We start from the raw sequence: 17,049 nt of genomic DNA on the forward strand, positions 1-17,049 counted from the left end.
CTTCATCTCAAAAGTCTGCAAACCAGAAGGTTCTGTGCTTTTAACTTATCTGATTTCCTTCCTCAGATATGGATTTTTAAGTATATTCTTTCATTATTCCCATTGAAAAGATTGTTAGCTACAGATTTAATAATTGTATTTTATAAGGAAAGGCAGGAAACAACAAGTGAAACTGGGAGGTGTTACCTCCAGTATTCGAACAATCAGCACGGGTGCTCCTCAGGGATGTGTCCTCTACCCACTGATATTCTCCATCTATACCAATGACTGCACTTCAAGTGACACAACTGTTAAACTCCTGAAATTTGCAGATGATACTACGCGCATCTGTCTGATCCAAGATGGCGACGAGTCTTCATACCAGCAGGAGGTGAAGCGGCTGGTGCTATGGTTCAGTCAGAACAGCCTAGACTTAAACACCCCAAAAACTGTAGATAGTGGCCTTCAGGAAAAAACCCTCAACACTACCCCCCTCACAATATCTAACAGCCCTGTGTCATCTGTTGAGTCCTTCAAGTTTCTGGGCACTACCATTTCCCAAGACCTGAAATGGGAGTGCAACATAAACTCCATTATCAAAAAGATCCCGCAGAGGATGTACTTTCTATGTCAATTTAGGAAGTACGGTCTGCCACAGGAGCTGTTGATGCTGTTCTACACTGCAGTCATTGAATCTGTCCTGTGCACATCCATCACCATCTGGTTTGGTGCAGCAACAAAACAGGACAGGAACAGACCGCAACGCACAGTAAATAATTGGTGCCCCCCTGCCCACTCCCAAGGACTTGTACCATACAAGAACCAGAAAACGGGCAGGAAAAATCACTACAGTTATGTACATAACTAATCAGTCATATATTCTGTTTTCATATTTAATACTCGCACTGTCTATATTGTCTCACATCGTCTGTATTGTCTTGTATAGTCTGTTTTGTCTTGTCGTGTATAGTTTAAACTAAATGTATAGTACAGTGATATTTATGGCTGTACTTCTGAGAGTCACAAACAGCTGGAACCAAATTCCTTGTGTGTGTCAACACACTTGGCTAATAAACCTGATTCTGATTCTGAATCTGATATGACCATAAAAAGACCATATAAAACAAACACTACACAAATTTGTAGAAACCGTATTGAAGAAATGATTTATTTTTGGTTGTATTGGAAATCCTTCACAGTTTAAAAAAGGCCAAGATAAGAGGTAACAAATATGGTTAGAGTAAATCTTATGACCATCAGGCTTTTATTATGTAACATGCCGTGGGTGACGTAAATTTACTTTCGTGCTCGTAAAATATATGTCGTTAGACGTTAGTACTCCATTTTATACACTATATGTCGTGCTTTTTAGGTTTCTTTTATCCTTTATTTTTAGATAAAGAATGTAATCGCAGTCAGTTTAATTATAGCGGCTCACAACCGACATCTCCTTAGATAGTGAGACAAAACAGGATACCTATTGATACAAAATAAAAGTCTTTTTTCCCTTTTTTTCCCCTGAGACGACAACTGCGCATGACTCCTGCAAGTTTTATGAGGCGGTTTCCGGTTTCAACTGGCCTGTTTGTTACCACGGGGCGAGAGACGGTAATGGAGTACGAAAATAACCAGGAGGCACAATTGTTGTAAGTAGCTGTTTGAATCTTGTAATAGTTTCGCTCACTTTCTTGTGTGATTTATTTTGACTCGAAAGTGATATTTATCGGTGTATTTATCTCCTTTACTTCGCCGACCCCGCCGAAAAAATGGTTCCTTCTGAAGATGACGTATTTCCCCCATGACTCTGGATACCGTCTTTTTTGCTAAGAAAACATCACGCGCACAAGATTTAAGGGACGTGAACGTAAATAATTGTGTTTTTTGGGCTCGTGATTAAACGAAAAGTATATTTAACGTCAAGGTTTCGGTTTCGCGCGCTTTCTGAGCCTTAAAGAGGAAACATTAGCCGCTCGGTTCGCCCATTCATTTAAGTATCACGCTTGTGGGGGGGGGGGAGGCGGTGTGAGAGCCGCAGTCTGAGACCAACAGCCGCTAACAAAGGAACACAACCGGGTCGAACTGCTTTCGGCTCACTGAGGCTATTTTCTGCTCTACCGTTTCATTTTACTACAGAATAATATCCAGTTTTTACACACGAGGTATATTCCCCATAAATGTATATAGAAATGATTTTTAACTAAACTAGTTTTATATTTTTAAAAAGTGCGTCCTTTAGCATAATGCTAATAGCCGACTAGCTAACATGTAGCTGTCGGGACCTCGTTGTTTTAATCCAGTCCGGCGGGTTAACAGAGTTATGTTTGTTCTCAGGGGAGAGATGGCTGATATGTACATTCGCGTGGCTGAGGAGGAGAACGAAGAGCCGATGGAGATTCCTTCGGAGGACGACGGCACGGTTCTCTTGTCCACGGTGGCGGCGCAGTTTCCGGGCGCCTGCGGCCTTCGCTACCGGAGCCCTATTTCTCAGTGCATGCGCGGCGTGCGCCTGGTGGAAGGAGTTCTGCACGCGCCGGAAAATGGCTGGGGAAATCTCGTGTATATCGTCAATTACCCAAAAGGTTCGTGTCTGTATACATGTAGTTTGTATGTATGTGTATATATAATATTTGTGTGTATATAATATCACGGGAAAAGCATAGTTTTTCTGTAGAACAAAGGTGGTTAGAGGAAGCCCCAAGAATATCACTAATCATTTGTCAAATTGTTATCCAAAACTAATAAAAAGTCTAAAAAACATTAACCCGATGAATACATTGAATAACCTTATGGATACATTACCATACCTGCATTGATTTTCAGACCACAGGGGGTTCATGGATTCCACATTGAAAAGTTTTAGTTTGTTACATAAGGCCTAAATTCAGATTTGCTGCTTGTAAAGATACAACTACATCATAAACAAAAGGATGTTCAAGACCAAAGAATTACAATGCAATAGAAAGATAGTTCAGCTAATACAATGGGACAGAGAAATAATTAAAGGTAGGAATATTCTTGAGATTTGTAGAAGTTCTAACCCTTAACTTGTTCTCGATTTTTAAGAATCTGCCGATAACAAACGCAAAATGGATGAAATCGAAGCATCCTCAGCAAAGATCAAGAGAGGAGACCACAAGACCTCAGATCTGATCGTGTTGGGCTTGCCATGGAAAACTTCCGAACAGGACCTGAAAGAGTACTTCAGTACTTTTGGTGATGTAATCATGGTGCAGGTAAGTTTCCAATATTCCATCAGCTCAATCCAGGAGTGGAGCCTGCCCCTCGCATTCTGATTTAATTTAATTTGCCTTTTACGTGCAGTTCTACATAGCGGCTCTTATTTTTCTCTCTAGGTGAAACGAGATGCAAAGACGGGAAATTCGAAAGGCTTTGGCTTTGTTCGATTTGCAGACTGGGAGACCCAGGGAAAAGTGATCACGCAGCGGCACATGATTGATGGGAGGTGGTGTGACTGCAAGCTGCCCAACTCAAAGGTTAAAAAGAGCTTGTAACTTTTACAAATTGTTTCGGTATTTGCTACCTACAGTCATCTGTGGAAAAGTTGTTGGTATAGTGTCACATAGGTAACAGCTTGTTTCATGTTATGGCTAACAGCAAGGTCCTGATGAGCCAATGAGGAGCAGGAAGGTTTTTGTTGGTCGTTGCACTGAGGACCTGACTGCTGATGATCTGCGCCAGTTCTTCATGCAATATGGCGAGGTCACGGACGTCTTTATCCCCAAGCCTTTCCGAGCATTCGCTTTTGTTACCTTTGCTGATGATCAGGTATGCTATGTTGGTCCTTTAAAGTGCAGTCTTGCCAAACAGCACTAACACAAGCTTAAATTTCATCAAACTCTAGTCTGATTCTATTAGGACACCCCACCCTGGATATTTTGACAATTTTGTCTGCATCTAAACCCCATTATTAAAACATTATTTATCTGGTTTCCATTGCACAGATTGCTGCTTCCCTGTGTGGGGAGGACCTAATCATCAAGGGAGTGAGTGTTCACATATCCAATGCTGAGCCCAAGCACAGTGGCAGAGGAGGCATGATGGATCGTGTCCGCTATGGGAACGGTTTCGGGGCTCAGGCCTTTGGAAGCAGCACCCGCAGCAGCACCAGCAGCGTGGGAAACTTCAGCAACTTCAACCTGAACCCGGCCATGATGGCCGCTGCTCAGGCTGCCCTGCAGAGTAGCTGGGGGATGATGGGAATGTTGGCACAGCAGGGTCAGTCAACTACGTCTGGCTCAACCGCAAGCGGAGCAAGCTCCGCTCGAGACCAGACGCAGTACAGCGCAGGAAACAGCAACTACAGCAGCGGCTCAGCTGCACTTGGCTGGGGTGCAGGCTCTAATGCAGCTAGTAGTGGAAGTGGGTTTAACTCAAGCTTTGGCTCCAGTATGGAGTCCAAGTCTGCAGGGTGGGGGATGTAAGTGGTGGGGTTTTTTTTTTTTTTTTTTTTTTTTTGAAGTGTTGGTATTTTTAGTGTGTGTTTGGTAAGTATTTTCTGAGAGACTTAACTCTTTTTGTGCATTGCGGGAGTGGGAGCAGGAGCAAATGGGGAGTTTGGGGAGACCAGAAAGTTTTTCTACATTTGAACAAGATAAATGAGATTAAAGTTTAAAACAGGCAGTGGTACGCACATCATTTGTGTAATTTACTCCCCCTTTATTATGCTGTATTGGGTAATTTTGGGGTAGGGAGAAACTATTTCAACTGGATTCTTGAAAATGCATGCAGTTTGATCTGTGATCACAAACATGCAGGTTTTCAGATCACCAAATTAAAAATCTTGCATTGGGAAGAATCCGGTTGAAACCGAAGTCTTTTAAGTACATTTTTTTTATTTACAGCAAGATCAATTTAAAAAGCCTTCATCGAAATCTCTTCTGCAGTTGCCATCTGTGGGTTTTGCCTGAGAAGAAGGCCCTCTATGGCAGCACTGTGTGGCTGAGATCATAATCCCATCTTCCTCATGTCTTAAAGCTCTCATCGCTCGGCTCGCTGACACGGTGGGTGTCCCTTTTTTTTTGTCAGTCAGCATATTTTTTGATTTCACAAGAACTGTACAGAAAGTGAACATTTTTAAACAACTGTTGAGTGCGCTTGGTGGTGGCGAAGAGTGAGCGAACGGAAGGCATGGAAGAGAGCGAGCGAAAAGACTGATGCGAGTGCGGTGAAAGAGCTAAAATGTGACTGGGTGGCTTTTGTGAGCGCGTGAATGAGAGCTTGTTGACACTTCCCAGCCTCACCTATACACAACCCTGAGCAGATGGACGATTAGTTCACCTGTACCTGAAGGTTCACATTTTTCCCTCCTAGGCTTCCCATTTTGCTTTTTCTCCTATCATATACTGACAATGTGTTTAAATAGCTAGTGGAATGTTGTGATGAATATTTTTTTTTGTCTTGCTTCTATAAAACTGTTCTGAATGCTGTATGGTGTGTGTGCTTTTCCTTGTGATTTGACCTGTAAGTTTGATCTTGTGGATGACATCTTCAGTGGCCACTGAGGGGGTGGGAGAACGAGTGATGGTGTAAGTGAGACTTGTATGTTGAGTGACGTGAATGTCTGTGGAATGGATTTCTTCTAGATTACATTTGCTTAATGTTTTTCCAAAAAAAATTTTATATGGCTTGTGGAAAGAAGGGAGTGCTCCAATAAAACTTAATTTGAATCATTTTTCTTTTCATACTGGATTTACCTCAAATGATATGACAGGAAAAAAAAATCAGAAAACTAACTGAATTCACACATTTAGGGGCCTGGAAAATGGCTGGCTGCAGGTTGCGTCTGAACCCCAGGTGGAAAATCCGTTTGGGGACGGAGGAAGATGGAGGAGTGTCTGGTTCCCCATTACAGCGTTAGCATCTCTGGTAACAGAAATACAGACTGTAGAATGTAGCTAACAACCAACCACCACAATGTTGGGCTTCATTTTTAGAGCCAGGTAAAGCTTGGCCTTGGGCTGCTAGAAAATGTTTAATGCAGGATTAATTAGGCTTAATCTGGATTCAGATCAATTGCCCAAGCATTCTGGTGCAAAGTGGCAATGATGGCAAAACACTGGTTTTGTACAAAATCTGAGTTTCTGCATAATGCAATAATTGGTTCTTTTTGTATTTTCCCTTTTTGTCAAAATGGGGTCAATTGTGGGTTTTTTTTTAAAGTCTTTATTCAAGATAGACTCAAATGTCTCACCAATTAAATCTTTATTTTATACAGTCACAATTTCTTACATTCACAGGCAGGGAAAATGTTTTTCATCTATATTACAATAAAACACATTCTTGATGCATGGCTTTGTGTATTTAATTGATACACTTCTTGTAACGTTTCAGAGCAGGGTTCCCCCTTTATTAATATCGGTGCACTTCTTATCCACAGTAGCAGGTAGAGGTTATGTTTAAGTTAGTTCTCAGTCTCCTCTACCTCATTTCCCTCCATCTCTTTACTCTTTCTCTTAGCAGCATTCTTCTTCCTCTTTTCCTTCAACTCCTGGTTGGTCACTGCCAGTTCTTCAATCTTTTGCTGCATGTGGCTGGACTGTAGGAGTATAAAACATATTTTAGAGCATTCTATAAAAAGAGTGACTAGAATAACAACACTTTTGTAGTGCAATTCTGTTGCAATTAAAATGTTTAATAAATGTTATGTAGAATTTTCCATTAAGTATTTGAAAGTTTGCATTCTTCTAGACTAAATACTCCATAATCTCTAGAGAGATACATAAACACTATAGTTGGGTTGGATCGAGCTTTGATTTTGTGATTAGAAACAGATTAACACAAAATGTACAATATTCAAAGCAGCTAGATGGTCCAAATCTGTAGTAATTCAGAAAAGTAAGATGTGTGGCATCACAACATGCATTCAGCAAAAGCCCAATACAATTCATATGCATTAAAGATGAATGCAGCTTTCATAAATAATAATGATCTTCAATGGTAGTAGTCTAAAAGAAGAATCACACGTTTGCTATTTGCCAAATCAAGAGTTTTGTCCTCAACAATCTCACACACGCACACAAAAAAAATCTACTGGGATTGTAGTGTGATTATAATTGAATTTACGTTAATATGCATTTGTATTTCAAACATTTATCAGACTTGTCTTTAGACTTCCATTGTAAGTGGATCTGAAGTTTTCAATGAGGAAGCTGTCATGTACTGTTAATATTTCCAGATGTAGGGGATAGAGATCAAATAATAGAGTAATTACTAAGGCCAATACAATTCTAAAATTAAAGCTTATTATTTGTTATGTTCCTCAGAGACTCTTACTAGTGCTGTGCTCCTCCTTGCTAGAAGTTTCACATCATCCACAGTGATTGTTTGTCTTTTGGCATGTCTGGAAGGAGAACCAAAAAAAAAAGGGGTGTGGGTCCGAGCCATCTAAAAAAATGCCATTATATCATTTAACAGTAAGCTGTGTTTTCCCAGTCCTGGATTTTAAAGTAGCCTTTCACTACAAAGACTCAAGAAGCAACTGTTTTGCATGCTAATGGGTTGACACTGCAACGTAAAGCTCATCGCTACTTCACGATCAGGATTGGGGAACAATGCAGAAAGTAGGTGAAATTTACCTTGCAAATGCCTCCAGATCTTTTGCAAATATCTCTAAAATGTAGAAAGACAGTGGATACATGGTGAAAAAAAAACAACACTAATGAGGAAATATTCAACAGTGTATTAAACTCACCACACTGTCTGAAAGTAGTTTCAGCAATTGCGGCCACCGCTTGCTTGCTTATCTGTTTCTCGCACTCTGTTGCTGTGCTCTGGCAAATTTTCCCGACCGTGTAGTGGACAGCTGCTTTCAGCCTCTGAAACAAACGGTTCATGTTCAGGTGTCATGAATGTGACGGTATTAAAATATTTGTCCAGTTTGATCCAGTAATAATCTTTGTAGTGACTGAGTTTAATATACAAACTATGCAATTCAGCCACAATCACAAGGAATAATGCACACCAACTGTTTTATATTAATAATCTGTCACTCATTCAAATTTATTTGTATAGCGCTTTTTACAATTGACATTGTCTCAAAGCAGCTTTACAGAACATAAAAAGAACAAAAGGTTATAAAGAATAATATAAAGATTAATAGAATATAAAAATCAAGATTAATATTAGATATTTTTAAATGTGTTTGTATTTATCTCCAATGAGCAAGTCTGCGGTGACTCAGGCTGAAGTGGAGAGGAAAAACTCCCTTGAATGGAAGGAAGAAACCTTGAGTGGAACCAGACTCAATGGGGAACCTCATCCTCATATGGGTGACACTGGAGAGTGTGATTATAAATATACAGACTTCTAGTCATACTATGCATAGAGTAAATAACTTTGTTCATTATATCTATCTCTGAAGAACATGCTTGCATTTCTAAAGGACATTATTGTTGTCTTTCAATGAATACTATGACCAGTAGGGAGGGGTAGTGGTTAGCACATTTGCCTCGCCGTGTGTACAGATTATGCAAGACTCAGTAAAAATGTATTTCATGTACATAATTCAAATATTGGGCTCGTTGTATAAGTGTGCACTGATATTCTGATCCTTATGTTATTACAGAGGGTTTTTAAAAATTGCAGTTGTCCAAGTTACACTAATCGTAAGAATTAATGACATATTTAAACACAGGTGAGCCGTCGAACAGACTAATAACTCAACCAAAACCAAAAATAAATATTATAACTGATAACAGGTTGTTATGATTAACAACTCACCATAATTATATTCCCTGCTTCATATCTATAAGCACTGCATTATCATAACTGTCGGTCATCACATCATCCATATATGTTACACAGTACCAGTGTTGTATAAAGTACAAGAAAAGCAATACTCAAGTAAAATTCTTAAAGTATCTGATACATACTGTACTAAGTATGAAAAGTAATTTTCTGATATTTAATGTACTTAAGTATTTGAAGTAAAAGTAAAAATTTTTTTTTTAATTTTTTTTTTAAAGCAAGCGGTTAGAACTTTGATTGTGAGCTTTATTGTGGCTTTCTTATAGTAAAGCATAAAGCATATTCAGGGTTCCCATATCTTCTCAATCTCACTCTCATTTTCTACCGCTTATCCGAACTATCTCGGATCAAATCAAAATCACAGTCTTTTCCAGGACTTTTCAGGCACAATTCTCTTGAGTTCAAAGAACAAACAGCATATTTTTAGAGCTGACAGCAAAGAAAAAAACAGAAGGCCCTTATTTCCAGGGCTTTCAGAACAGCGTAACAGATATTGCGTCATCAGGTTGGCATGGCATATTTGATAATCTAACCCTAACCATAACCGTAGTTTTTGGTTGTTTATTGTGTGTGGAGTTTGCATGTTCTCCCCGTGCCTCGGGGGTTTCCTCCGGGTTCCTCCCCCGGTCCAAAGACATGCATGGTAGGTTGATTGGCATCTCTGGAAAATTGTCCGTAGTGTGTGATTGCGTGAGTGAATGAGAGTGTGTGTGTGCCCTGCGATGGGTTGGCACTCTGTCCAGGGTGTATCCTGCCTTGATGCCCGATGACGCCTGAGATGCCCGTGACCCGATAGGTAGTTCGGATAAGCGGTAGAAAATTAAAGAATGAATAAATGTATGACTGTTTCGTCCTTCGTAGTATGCTCTTTTTTTTTGGAAAGAGGTCGTTTTTCCAAGACCTCCGGAAACACGCCCACTTTACGTCGTGGTAACGAAACCCCTGGAATTTAGTGAATGCCCCTCCTCCAGTAGGTGTTTCCACGGTGGTTTCAGTTGTGCATCCGCCTCCTTTGGCAACATTACGCTGAAATAGAGTGTGCGGAGCGTAATGCAATCTAGGAGCAGTGATTCGCACACATTTCTTCTGATTTTATTTTGTAGTAACGAGTAACGAAGATGCTTAGTGGAAATATAACGGAGTAAAAGTATACATTTTATCTAGGAAATGTAGTGGAGTAAAAGTGAAAGTTGACATAAATATAAATAGCGAAGTAAAGTACAGATACGTGAAATTTCTACTTAAGTACAGTAACGAAGTATTTGTACTCCGTTACATTACAACACTGCACACTACTGCTGCTGTACATTGCACAAAAAAACACAATACTTTCATTTGCACTACCATGTACATAACTGATCCGTCATATATTCTGTATTCTTATTTAATACTCGCACTGTCTCACATCGTCTGTTATGTCTTGTTTTCTGTCTGGTCTGTCTTGTCTCATCTGTCTTGTCCTGTATAGTCTCATCTGTCTTGTACTGTCTAGTCTGTTTTGTCTTGTGCAGCCCAAGATAAATGTATAGTGTAGTGTTATTGATATTAATTTGAAATTAAACAAACTAAACAAACCTGTGGACGTCAGGCTTCACAGACCACACATTCAGAGCCACTGGAATATTACAGTAGAGTCTGATAACACTTCCCAAAGCTAAAGAGACTAACATTTATTAGCTTTGTTAACATTTATTTACATTTAAGACTTTTCGTTAACAGAGACAATGTGCATGTTTGTTGTTATTTAAGGCGCTTAAACCAAAACGTTTTAGAAATAATAGCTGTTATTTGGCGTGCATCACGGTGTGCTCTCGTGTTGTGAATGTATGTGTAAGTAAGTAAGTAAATAAATAAATAAATCAGCTAGAAAAGACAATTAGCTTCTCTGAGGCTCCTACCTGTGTGTACGCATCTTTATCGTCCATTTCACTCATCTTCAACGAGCGACTACTTTTTTTTTTTTTTAATCAGATTGAATTTTCAATGTTTCACTGAAACAAAAAGAAAATAGTAAAGGCACAAAATGAAACCTGACGCCAAGCAGAATTACATTTTATCAGGTTAAAAATTGCGCGAAATTACTTCTTCCTTTGGAGCGGTTTATGCGCTGTGAAATATAAACAGCGCCCTCTCTCGGTTAGGAGGAAACCGCGTAAATGGACGATTGTTGATTACAAAAGTTTCCTCTCCTATTAATTTCAAATAGAAAAAGCTAATAGAACAGTTTTGGGGACAATAAAAATTAATCGAAAAATAATTTTTAAAAAAAATGAAAAAAAAAAAAAAAAGCACTAAATGTATTTTGAAGCTAAATAATATAAACAGAAATGTTTTGCTAATCTTAGCTATATGGTTGAATATAGCTTGATTTGACTTGATTTGCAAACAAGGTTTTAACCCAATATTTGGAATTCTTGTACACATAGTAATCGTAATTCATCCAATATGATTATCGCTGTCATACAAACAAATAGAAGTAATAAAGTTGAAATTTAAACCTAATCCTGAATATGCTTATAATGACATATTTATGATGTGCTTAGACATTTACAAGATTTGGCAGACACCGTCATCCAGAGCAACGTACCTTTATACACCTGAAGGTTAAGGGCCTTGCTTAAGGGACGAACAGTGACAGCTTGTGGGCCTGGGATTCCAGTCTAGTTTAGTCTAACACCTTAAACATTCAGATACCAATTGCAGAACAGTGGTAGCAACATATTTGATGTTTATTTGTTGGTTGGTGCTGTAGTTTCAATATTCCTGTGAAAGTTTTATGTCACAGTGGCTCCAGAGTCTATCCTGGGCACAAAGTGCATATCGTGGGAATAAATCCTTAATGGGATCTTTCCCACAGTCAGCCAAATTAGCGTAGCCACTTCTATATGTTTTTGGGACGTGTGAAAAAACCAGCAACTCATTTGAAACCTTGACATTTGAAACCTGAGCCTATAGGATTGAACCCTGGACCTGTTGTGCATTGTTCTTAAGGTCCCCTGAGAAAAAAAAGAGCATGTAAAACTGTATAAAAGTTTCTGTTCAACCACAGAGAAAAGTCCTTTCAACCAATTCTCTAAAATAGACATTTTGTGTAAGGGATCACTTTCAGCATCACATTACTGCACGCACGAAACATGACACATTACAGCTGTGCTTCTCTTACACACATGAATAAGCCTAAATACCACCTGTCTCTTTCAACTTTGTGCAGAAAGGAATGAGTTTCTATTTAGTTTGGACGTAAAGCATAGCAGCTAATTACAATGGACATGGCTTTTTCAAATATACTAGGTTGTGCAGTTTATAATGCTTGAAAGGTATAATTTAAATGTTTTTTTAATTTATTAACAGAATTTAGGAGGATCATTGCTGTTAATTAATAAATATGTATTAATGCTTGCCAGTAATGTGTATGTAGACAACTTGAATTTTATTCATTTTTGATAACTCTAAGGCATGAACGTGACATATAGCCACCTATTTATACTGGTCCATGACTGGCCTTTATTCTTCTACACTTAATAATTTCCATTCTGTAAAGAATCAGGCAACTAGGCCATAGCATCCTGCTTGTGGCTTCTCAAAGACATCTTGGTTTTCTGCTTTTATTGAGTTTAGAACACTCTGAGCAAGTTTGCTGACCATGTCACCTGTGCCTGTGGATCTGTCCTTTGGACTAAATGACTGTCTGCCTAAGTCGCATTATAATACAAATATGTATATGTTATATGTATATTACAGCCATTGTCAACCATACCACGGTGGATAGCAAAAAAATAGTTGGGTGACTACATGCTAAATGCTATGCTAAGGTAAAATCACTCATCTTAATGAATCACTAGATTGAATCTTACAGCTTTCAACGAAGGTGAGTCTGTCATGTTCCTTGTTACACTGTACAAAACACCCCCAGCAACTTAGTCCAGTTGGTGGCCATTCTATTATCAAACTATGCCACTGAGAAACGTGACAGATGGGAATTTGACTAGGCAGAGGCTAGGCCACTAGTTGGTCGACATCATCAGTATCAGTTTCTCATTACATTGTGGCTCACATTATCTATGTGATTCTCAATGCTCCAGGCAGCTGGGAGGGATGAATTAAGAGATTAGTTACACATGTAACTGTAGTTTGTTGAGAGTTCAGTTTAAGAAGAATTACATATTATATGATTTGTTTGGAAGTTCTCAGTATGTGTGCGCATGCAAAGAGGGCTGTATCCAAGTAATTCATATTGTCCTTGGCATTTATCCAAGGTACATATAAGGAGAAAGCATAATAGGATTTTGTCTATTACACCTTTATTTGTCCCCTGGTGACAGGATCCGGTGCTTTCCTTGCTGTGGCCTGGGTTTTATGCCTGGGTAGGGAATTAACCCAGCCAATGAAGAATTAACTCTCAGTGCTTGTCCTTAGCCTGGATAAAAAGGGAGGGTGGTGTCAGGAAGAGCATCTGGTGTAAAATTTGTGCAAAATCAAACACGTGGACCAGATGATCTGCTGTGGCTTCTCCTAGCCACGGAGAAATCAAAATAACAATGAACTTTAGTAGATTTGTATAGCTAGGAAAAAAATATATACTACTTTAAGGATTATCATGTCCACTGGTGGTCCAGAGACAGGTTCCTGTGCTCTCATTAGCATGTCCTGGGTTCCATTCCCAGGCAGGGAACTAACCCACCCACCGAGGGGTCAACTGCTGATCCCAAGTTTGGATAAAAATGGAACAATTGAGTCAGGAAGGTCATCTGGCATAAAACCTGTTCCAAATCAAATATCCGAACCAGATATGATCTACACAGAGAGATCATAAAAACAATTTTAATGTTTAGTATCATCATATCGTACTACTGCTTTATACTAAACTACTACTGTATACTACAAGCATTGGTATATAATATATGGAAATTGCCTATTTAAAATGTTAATATTTATCAGATTTGTTGTTCTTTTTTTTTTTTTTTTACTTTTTACTTTTTTAAGTTTACTTGCCCTTGCTAAAAATGCTTATGATCATAGCAGAATACCTTTTCATTTAATTTATTATTCTATTATTATTATTATTATTATTATTATTATTATTATTATTATTATTATATTATATTATATATTATTCATATTATTTAATTTATTATTAATTTATTATTATACATTTATTTTATTTATTATTGAATTTATTTATTCATTGAATTTAAATTGAAAATAATTCAGAACGTTAGAGCACAGAGCGACCACAGAGCGACCACTCTCCGCTGAACATTGATGGATCATCCGTAGAGGTCAAGAGCACCAAATTTCTTGGTGTTTATCTAGCGGAGAACCTCACCTGGTCACTCAACACCAGTTCAATCACCTAGAAAGCCCAGCAGCGTCTCTACTTCCTACGAAGACTGAGAAAGGCACATCTCCCTCCCCCCATCCTGACCATGTTCTGCAGAGGGACCTTTGAGAGCATTCTGAGCAGCTGCATCACTGTCTGGTTTGGGAACTGTACAATCTCGGATCGCAAAACCCTGCAGCGGATAGTGAGGACAGCTGAGATGATCATATAGTCTCTCTTCACTCTATCATGGACACTTACACCACACACTGCATCCGCAAAGCCAGCAGCATTGTGGAGGACCTCACACACTCTTCACCATCCTGCCATCTGGAAAAAGGTACCGAAGCATCCGGGCCCTCACGACCAGACTGTGTAACAGTTTCTTCCCACAAGCCATCAGACTTCTCAATAACTGAACTGAACTGTACTGAGCACAACATACACACGCACATCATCTGTATGGACTGCACAGACCTACACCAAACACACACACTGACACATCAAACTGTTTACATGCTGCTTACATCCATCAAACTGTTTACATGCTGTTTTGCACACTTTTTTGCTCTTTTGCACAAACTGTCCAACATTTCAGTCGTTTTGCACAAACTGTCCAACATTTCAGTCGTTTTACACATACTGTACAATATCTCAGTCATTTGCACATACTATACAATATTTCAGTCGTTTGCTGTTTTTGAACAATTCTATACATTATCTCTAGGACCTGCTGCAAAGAAACTGTGTTCATTCTAGTATTACCGCACAAAATATTGTTTGAACATTCAGTATTCACATACAGTAATTACACTGGTCGGCGCTGTTTCTGTTTACTCTTTGTTGTCTTTTGTGTATTGTATTTTTTGTACTTTTTGTATCTTTTTGCCTGCATTGTCTTTTGTCCTGCACTGTCTTATCTGTCTTGTTTTCTTGTCCTGCACTGTTTGCACCAGGTTGCACAGTTGTACTTTATGTGGCTAAGACTCCTTAAGTCCTTAGCTCTGTCTTTGTGTTATGGAGTACCATGATTCTGGAGAAACGTTGTCTCATTTCACTGTGTACTGCAACAGCTATATATGGTCGAAATGACAATAAAAGCTACTTGACTTGAGGTTCAAAATCCTTTGCTTGTACTGGGTCCATCCACAGGATGGTGCTATATGCAAAGTTCATGTGAAATGGCCTTTATTGTCTTGACTAAGCCAACAAGATGTTGTAGCAATAGCATTCTGGTGAGTTTATTGCTGATTTCCGTCCATTTTATCACATTAGAATTAGTTTGCTTCTTCAACAGTGTGTCTGTCCACACTATTTCTTTTAAAGTGTATTTCTCTTGTGCAAAGTCAACCTGTAACCTTCTGTAACTTTTGAATCTCCACAGCATTTTTGATAGACTCTGTGCCTTGGAAAGAAATGTTTCATCACTTCTTGGTTCATGCAGCTTTTCAGAGCAGCAGATGGCTTCCACGTAACCAACGGCTGAAATTGTAAGCCTCTGATATGAAACTGACTTCGGCAAGATTTTGCAACGCTTGAATTGTTTTAAAACAGATAAGAATTGACACATGATGCTGAATGAATTGCAGTTTGTGTTTTTAAGGTCTTATCCATGTGCTGACATTTTGAAATTGTGTGCTTTTTTTTTCATTTGCAGCCAAATAGTCCTTTTTATTTTTGTGGTGATTTTTTTAACACCCCAGTTTTACATTCTAACAAGGTAAATCATTAAATTATTATTCATCTCCTCAAAGTTTAATTAACCTAATTCATTTATTCAGTTTTTGAACATTCACCTCTAAAAGTAATCTAATTCATATGAATGCATTTTTGGTAAATTTAAATGATCCCTTTCCAGGCCAAAATCTTCCCGTTACTGTGAAAAGCCTCTCTTGAACAACCTCATAGCTCTCATTGTGTTTTCAGTCATGGCTACAGGTGGTCATTCACTATGCTACACATTATTCCACATGTTCATCATGTGACTGCTTTACAATGTAACAGCTGCATCATGATTTTTTTTGTCTGCTGAAGGCTTAGCAGTGATCCTTACTCTCACTGACCCTGTACCCAAGAGTATCAGATCAGCTTATCACACATTCGGATTGCTCTCATTCACCCAGGGACTTTGCACCATCATTCTGACCTTCCGTGCTCCCCAGTGTGTGAGTATATTTACGTTTAGTAAATCCTAGCTATAGTAATCTGTAGGTCCATCAGAGTTTTAATGTTATAGTAATATAATATCTTTTTTTTTAAGGAGAATACCACACCAGAGCTCTATCTCTTTTCACTGGTATTTTCATGGGCTTGTATCATATCAACAGGTAAATGATTGCACTCTCAATGTTCTCATTTAACTGCTGAACTACACGGTATGTTAATAGAGATTTAAATCATGTTGGCACAATATGCTATATGCTTTATAAAATTTCATTGTATAAGAAGACACAAGAAGATATATTAGAAATTCTGAAGGAATGAGTTTACAATCATAAAAGTTAAACCAACCAAATATTACTACACATCTCTATACAGCATTCTTCATGATAAGAAGCTGCCTTTGGATGTTCTATAGCCAGTGTCCAAACTGGCTCAGAGAAACATGCCTCTAACCTGGAGTGTGAACCACGGTCCGGCTCACTGCTTCATATACCCTCATGTATTATTCAATGTCTCCTGTTGAATTTGAGATAGGTCTTCAGCTAAACTTGGGGAGCTCCTGTTACAAAGGATATTGGTTTACAGTGCTGTCCAAATGTCTTAAAAGTGAAATGGCTTTCATAGCAAGACAAGCAACGTAACTCCTTCTGCAGAAGCAATCATTATAAATGTACAAATAAATGCAAAAAATTAGTCAATTTGAAAATGTATTAAATGTACTAATTTCTGAAGAATGAATCATATTCATCCTTTAGCATTAATATAAATAAACACCTAAACCCCCATCCTGTTCATTTCTGCTCAGTGCTAATACTTACTAC

At 38.6% G+C, this 17,049-nt stretch overlaps 3 protein-coding genes across 5 annotated transcripts; 2 read left to right on the forward strand and 1 right to left on the reverse strand.

Annotated features, from left to right (window-relative positions):
- The first annotated feature begins 1,505 nt into the window (after positions 1-1,505).
- Positions 1,506-6,289, forward strand: tardbpb (TAR DNA binding protein b). Of its 3 annotated transcripts, XR_009648353.1 has the most exons (7): positions 1,506-1,625; positions 2,311-2,558; positions 3,043-3,212; positions 3,333-3,473; positions 3,595-3,765; positions 3,942-5,000; positions 5,751-6,289. XR_009648353.1 is itself a non-coding variant. In XM_060868152.1 (6 exons), exons 1-6 carry the CDS (start codon positions 1,516-1,518, stop codon positions 4,419-4,421), a joined length of 1,320 nt encoding a protein of 439 aa, XP_060724135.1. In that variant the 5' UTR covers positions 1,506-1,515; the 3' UTR covers positions 4,422-5,671. The 3 variants fall into 3 exon arrangements, 2 of the variants coding, with proteins under 2 accessions (XP_060724135.1, XP_060724136.1); XM_060868152.1 differs by lacking the exon at positions 5,751-6,289 and having other exon boundaries at positions 3,942-5,671; XM_060868153.1 differs by lacking the exons at positions 1,506-1,625; positions 5,751-6,289 and adding an exon at positions 1,797-2,138 and having other exon boundaries at positions 3,942-5,671.
- cenps (centromere protein S) lies at positions 6,180-10,841 on the reverse strand. The gene is made up of 5 exons (XM_060868154.1): positions 10,644-10,841; positions 7,691-7,814; positions 7,575-7,608; positions 7,273-7,339; positions 6,180-6,535 (listed from the first exon to the last, which is right to left on the reverse strand). Exons 1-5 carry the CDS (start codon positions 10,677-10,679, stop codon positions 6,401-6,403), a joined length of 396 nt encoding a protein of 131 aa, XP_060724137.1. The 5' UTR covers positions 10,680-10,841; the 3' UTR covers positions 6,180-6,400.
- A 4,388-nt stretch (positions 10,842-15,229) lies between these two features.
- On the forward strand, positions 15,230-16,921 carry LOC132843967 (uncharacterized). The gene is made up of 7 exons (XM_060867113.1): positions 15,230-15,300; positions 15,450-15,555; positions 15,723-15,785; positions 15,924-16,003; positions 16,100-16,230; positions 16,326-16,392; positions 16,604-16,921. Exons 2-7 carry the CDS (start codon positions 15,482-15,484, stop codon positions 16,678-16,680), a joined length of 492 nt encoding a protein of 163 aa, XP_060723096.1. The 5' UTR covers positions 15,230-15,300; positions 15,450-15,481; the 3' UTR covers positions 16,681-16,921.
- The last annotated feature ends 128 nt before the right edge of the window (positions 16,922-17,049 follow it).

This window comes from Tachysurus vachellii, chromosome 4 (assembly GCF_030014155.1).
Source record: "Tachysurus vachellii isolate PV-2020 chromosome 4, HZAU_Pvac_v1, whole genome shotgun sequence".
Taxonomy (NCBI): domain Eukaryota; kingdom Metazoa; phylum Chordata; class Actinopteri; order Siluriformes; family Bagridae; genus Tachysurus; species Tachysurus vachellii.

Coding starts and splice junctions, on each gene's coding strand:
- tardbpb (XM_060868152.1), top strand. CDS start 1,516: ATGACTCCTGCAAGTTTTATGAGGCGGTTTCCGGTTTCAACTGGCCTG. Junction 3,474..3,594: donor GCAAGCTGCCCAACTCAAAG/GTTAAAAAGAGC, acceptor TATGGCTAACAG/CAAGGTCCTGATGAGCCAAT. Junction 3,766..3,941: donor TTACCTTTGCTGATGATCAG/GTATGCTATGTT, acceptor TCCATTGCACAG/ATTGCTGCTTCCCTGTGTGG.
- cenps (XM_060868154.1), bottom strand. CDS start 10,679: ATGAGTGAAATGGACGATAAAGATGCGTACACACAG. Junction 7,815..10,643: donor ATAAAGATGCGTACACACAG/GTAGGAGCCTCA, acceptor CGTTTGTTTCAG/AGGCTGAAAGCAGCTGTCCA. Junction 7,340..7,574: donor GATCTGGAGGCATTTGCAAG/GTAAATTTCACC, acceptor TTCTCCTTCCAG/ACATGCCAAAAGACAAACAA.
- LOC132843967 (XM_060867113.1), top strand. CDS start 15,482: ATGTTTCATCACTTCTTGGTTCATGCAGCTTTTCAGAGCAGCAGATGG. Junction 15,786..15,923: donor CAGTTTTACATTCTAACAAG/GTAAATCATTAA, acceptor ATCCCTTTCCAG/GCCAAAATCTTCCCGTTACT. Junction 16,393..16,603: donor GGCTTGTATCATATCAACAG/GTAAATGATTGC, acceptor ATCTCTATACAG/CATTCTTCATGATAAGAAGC.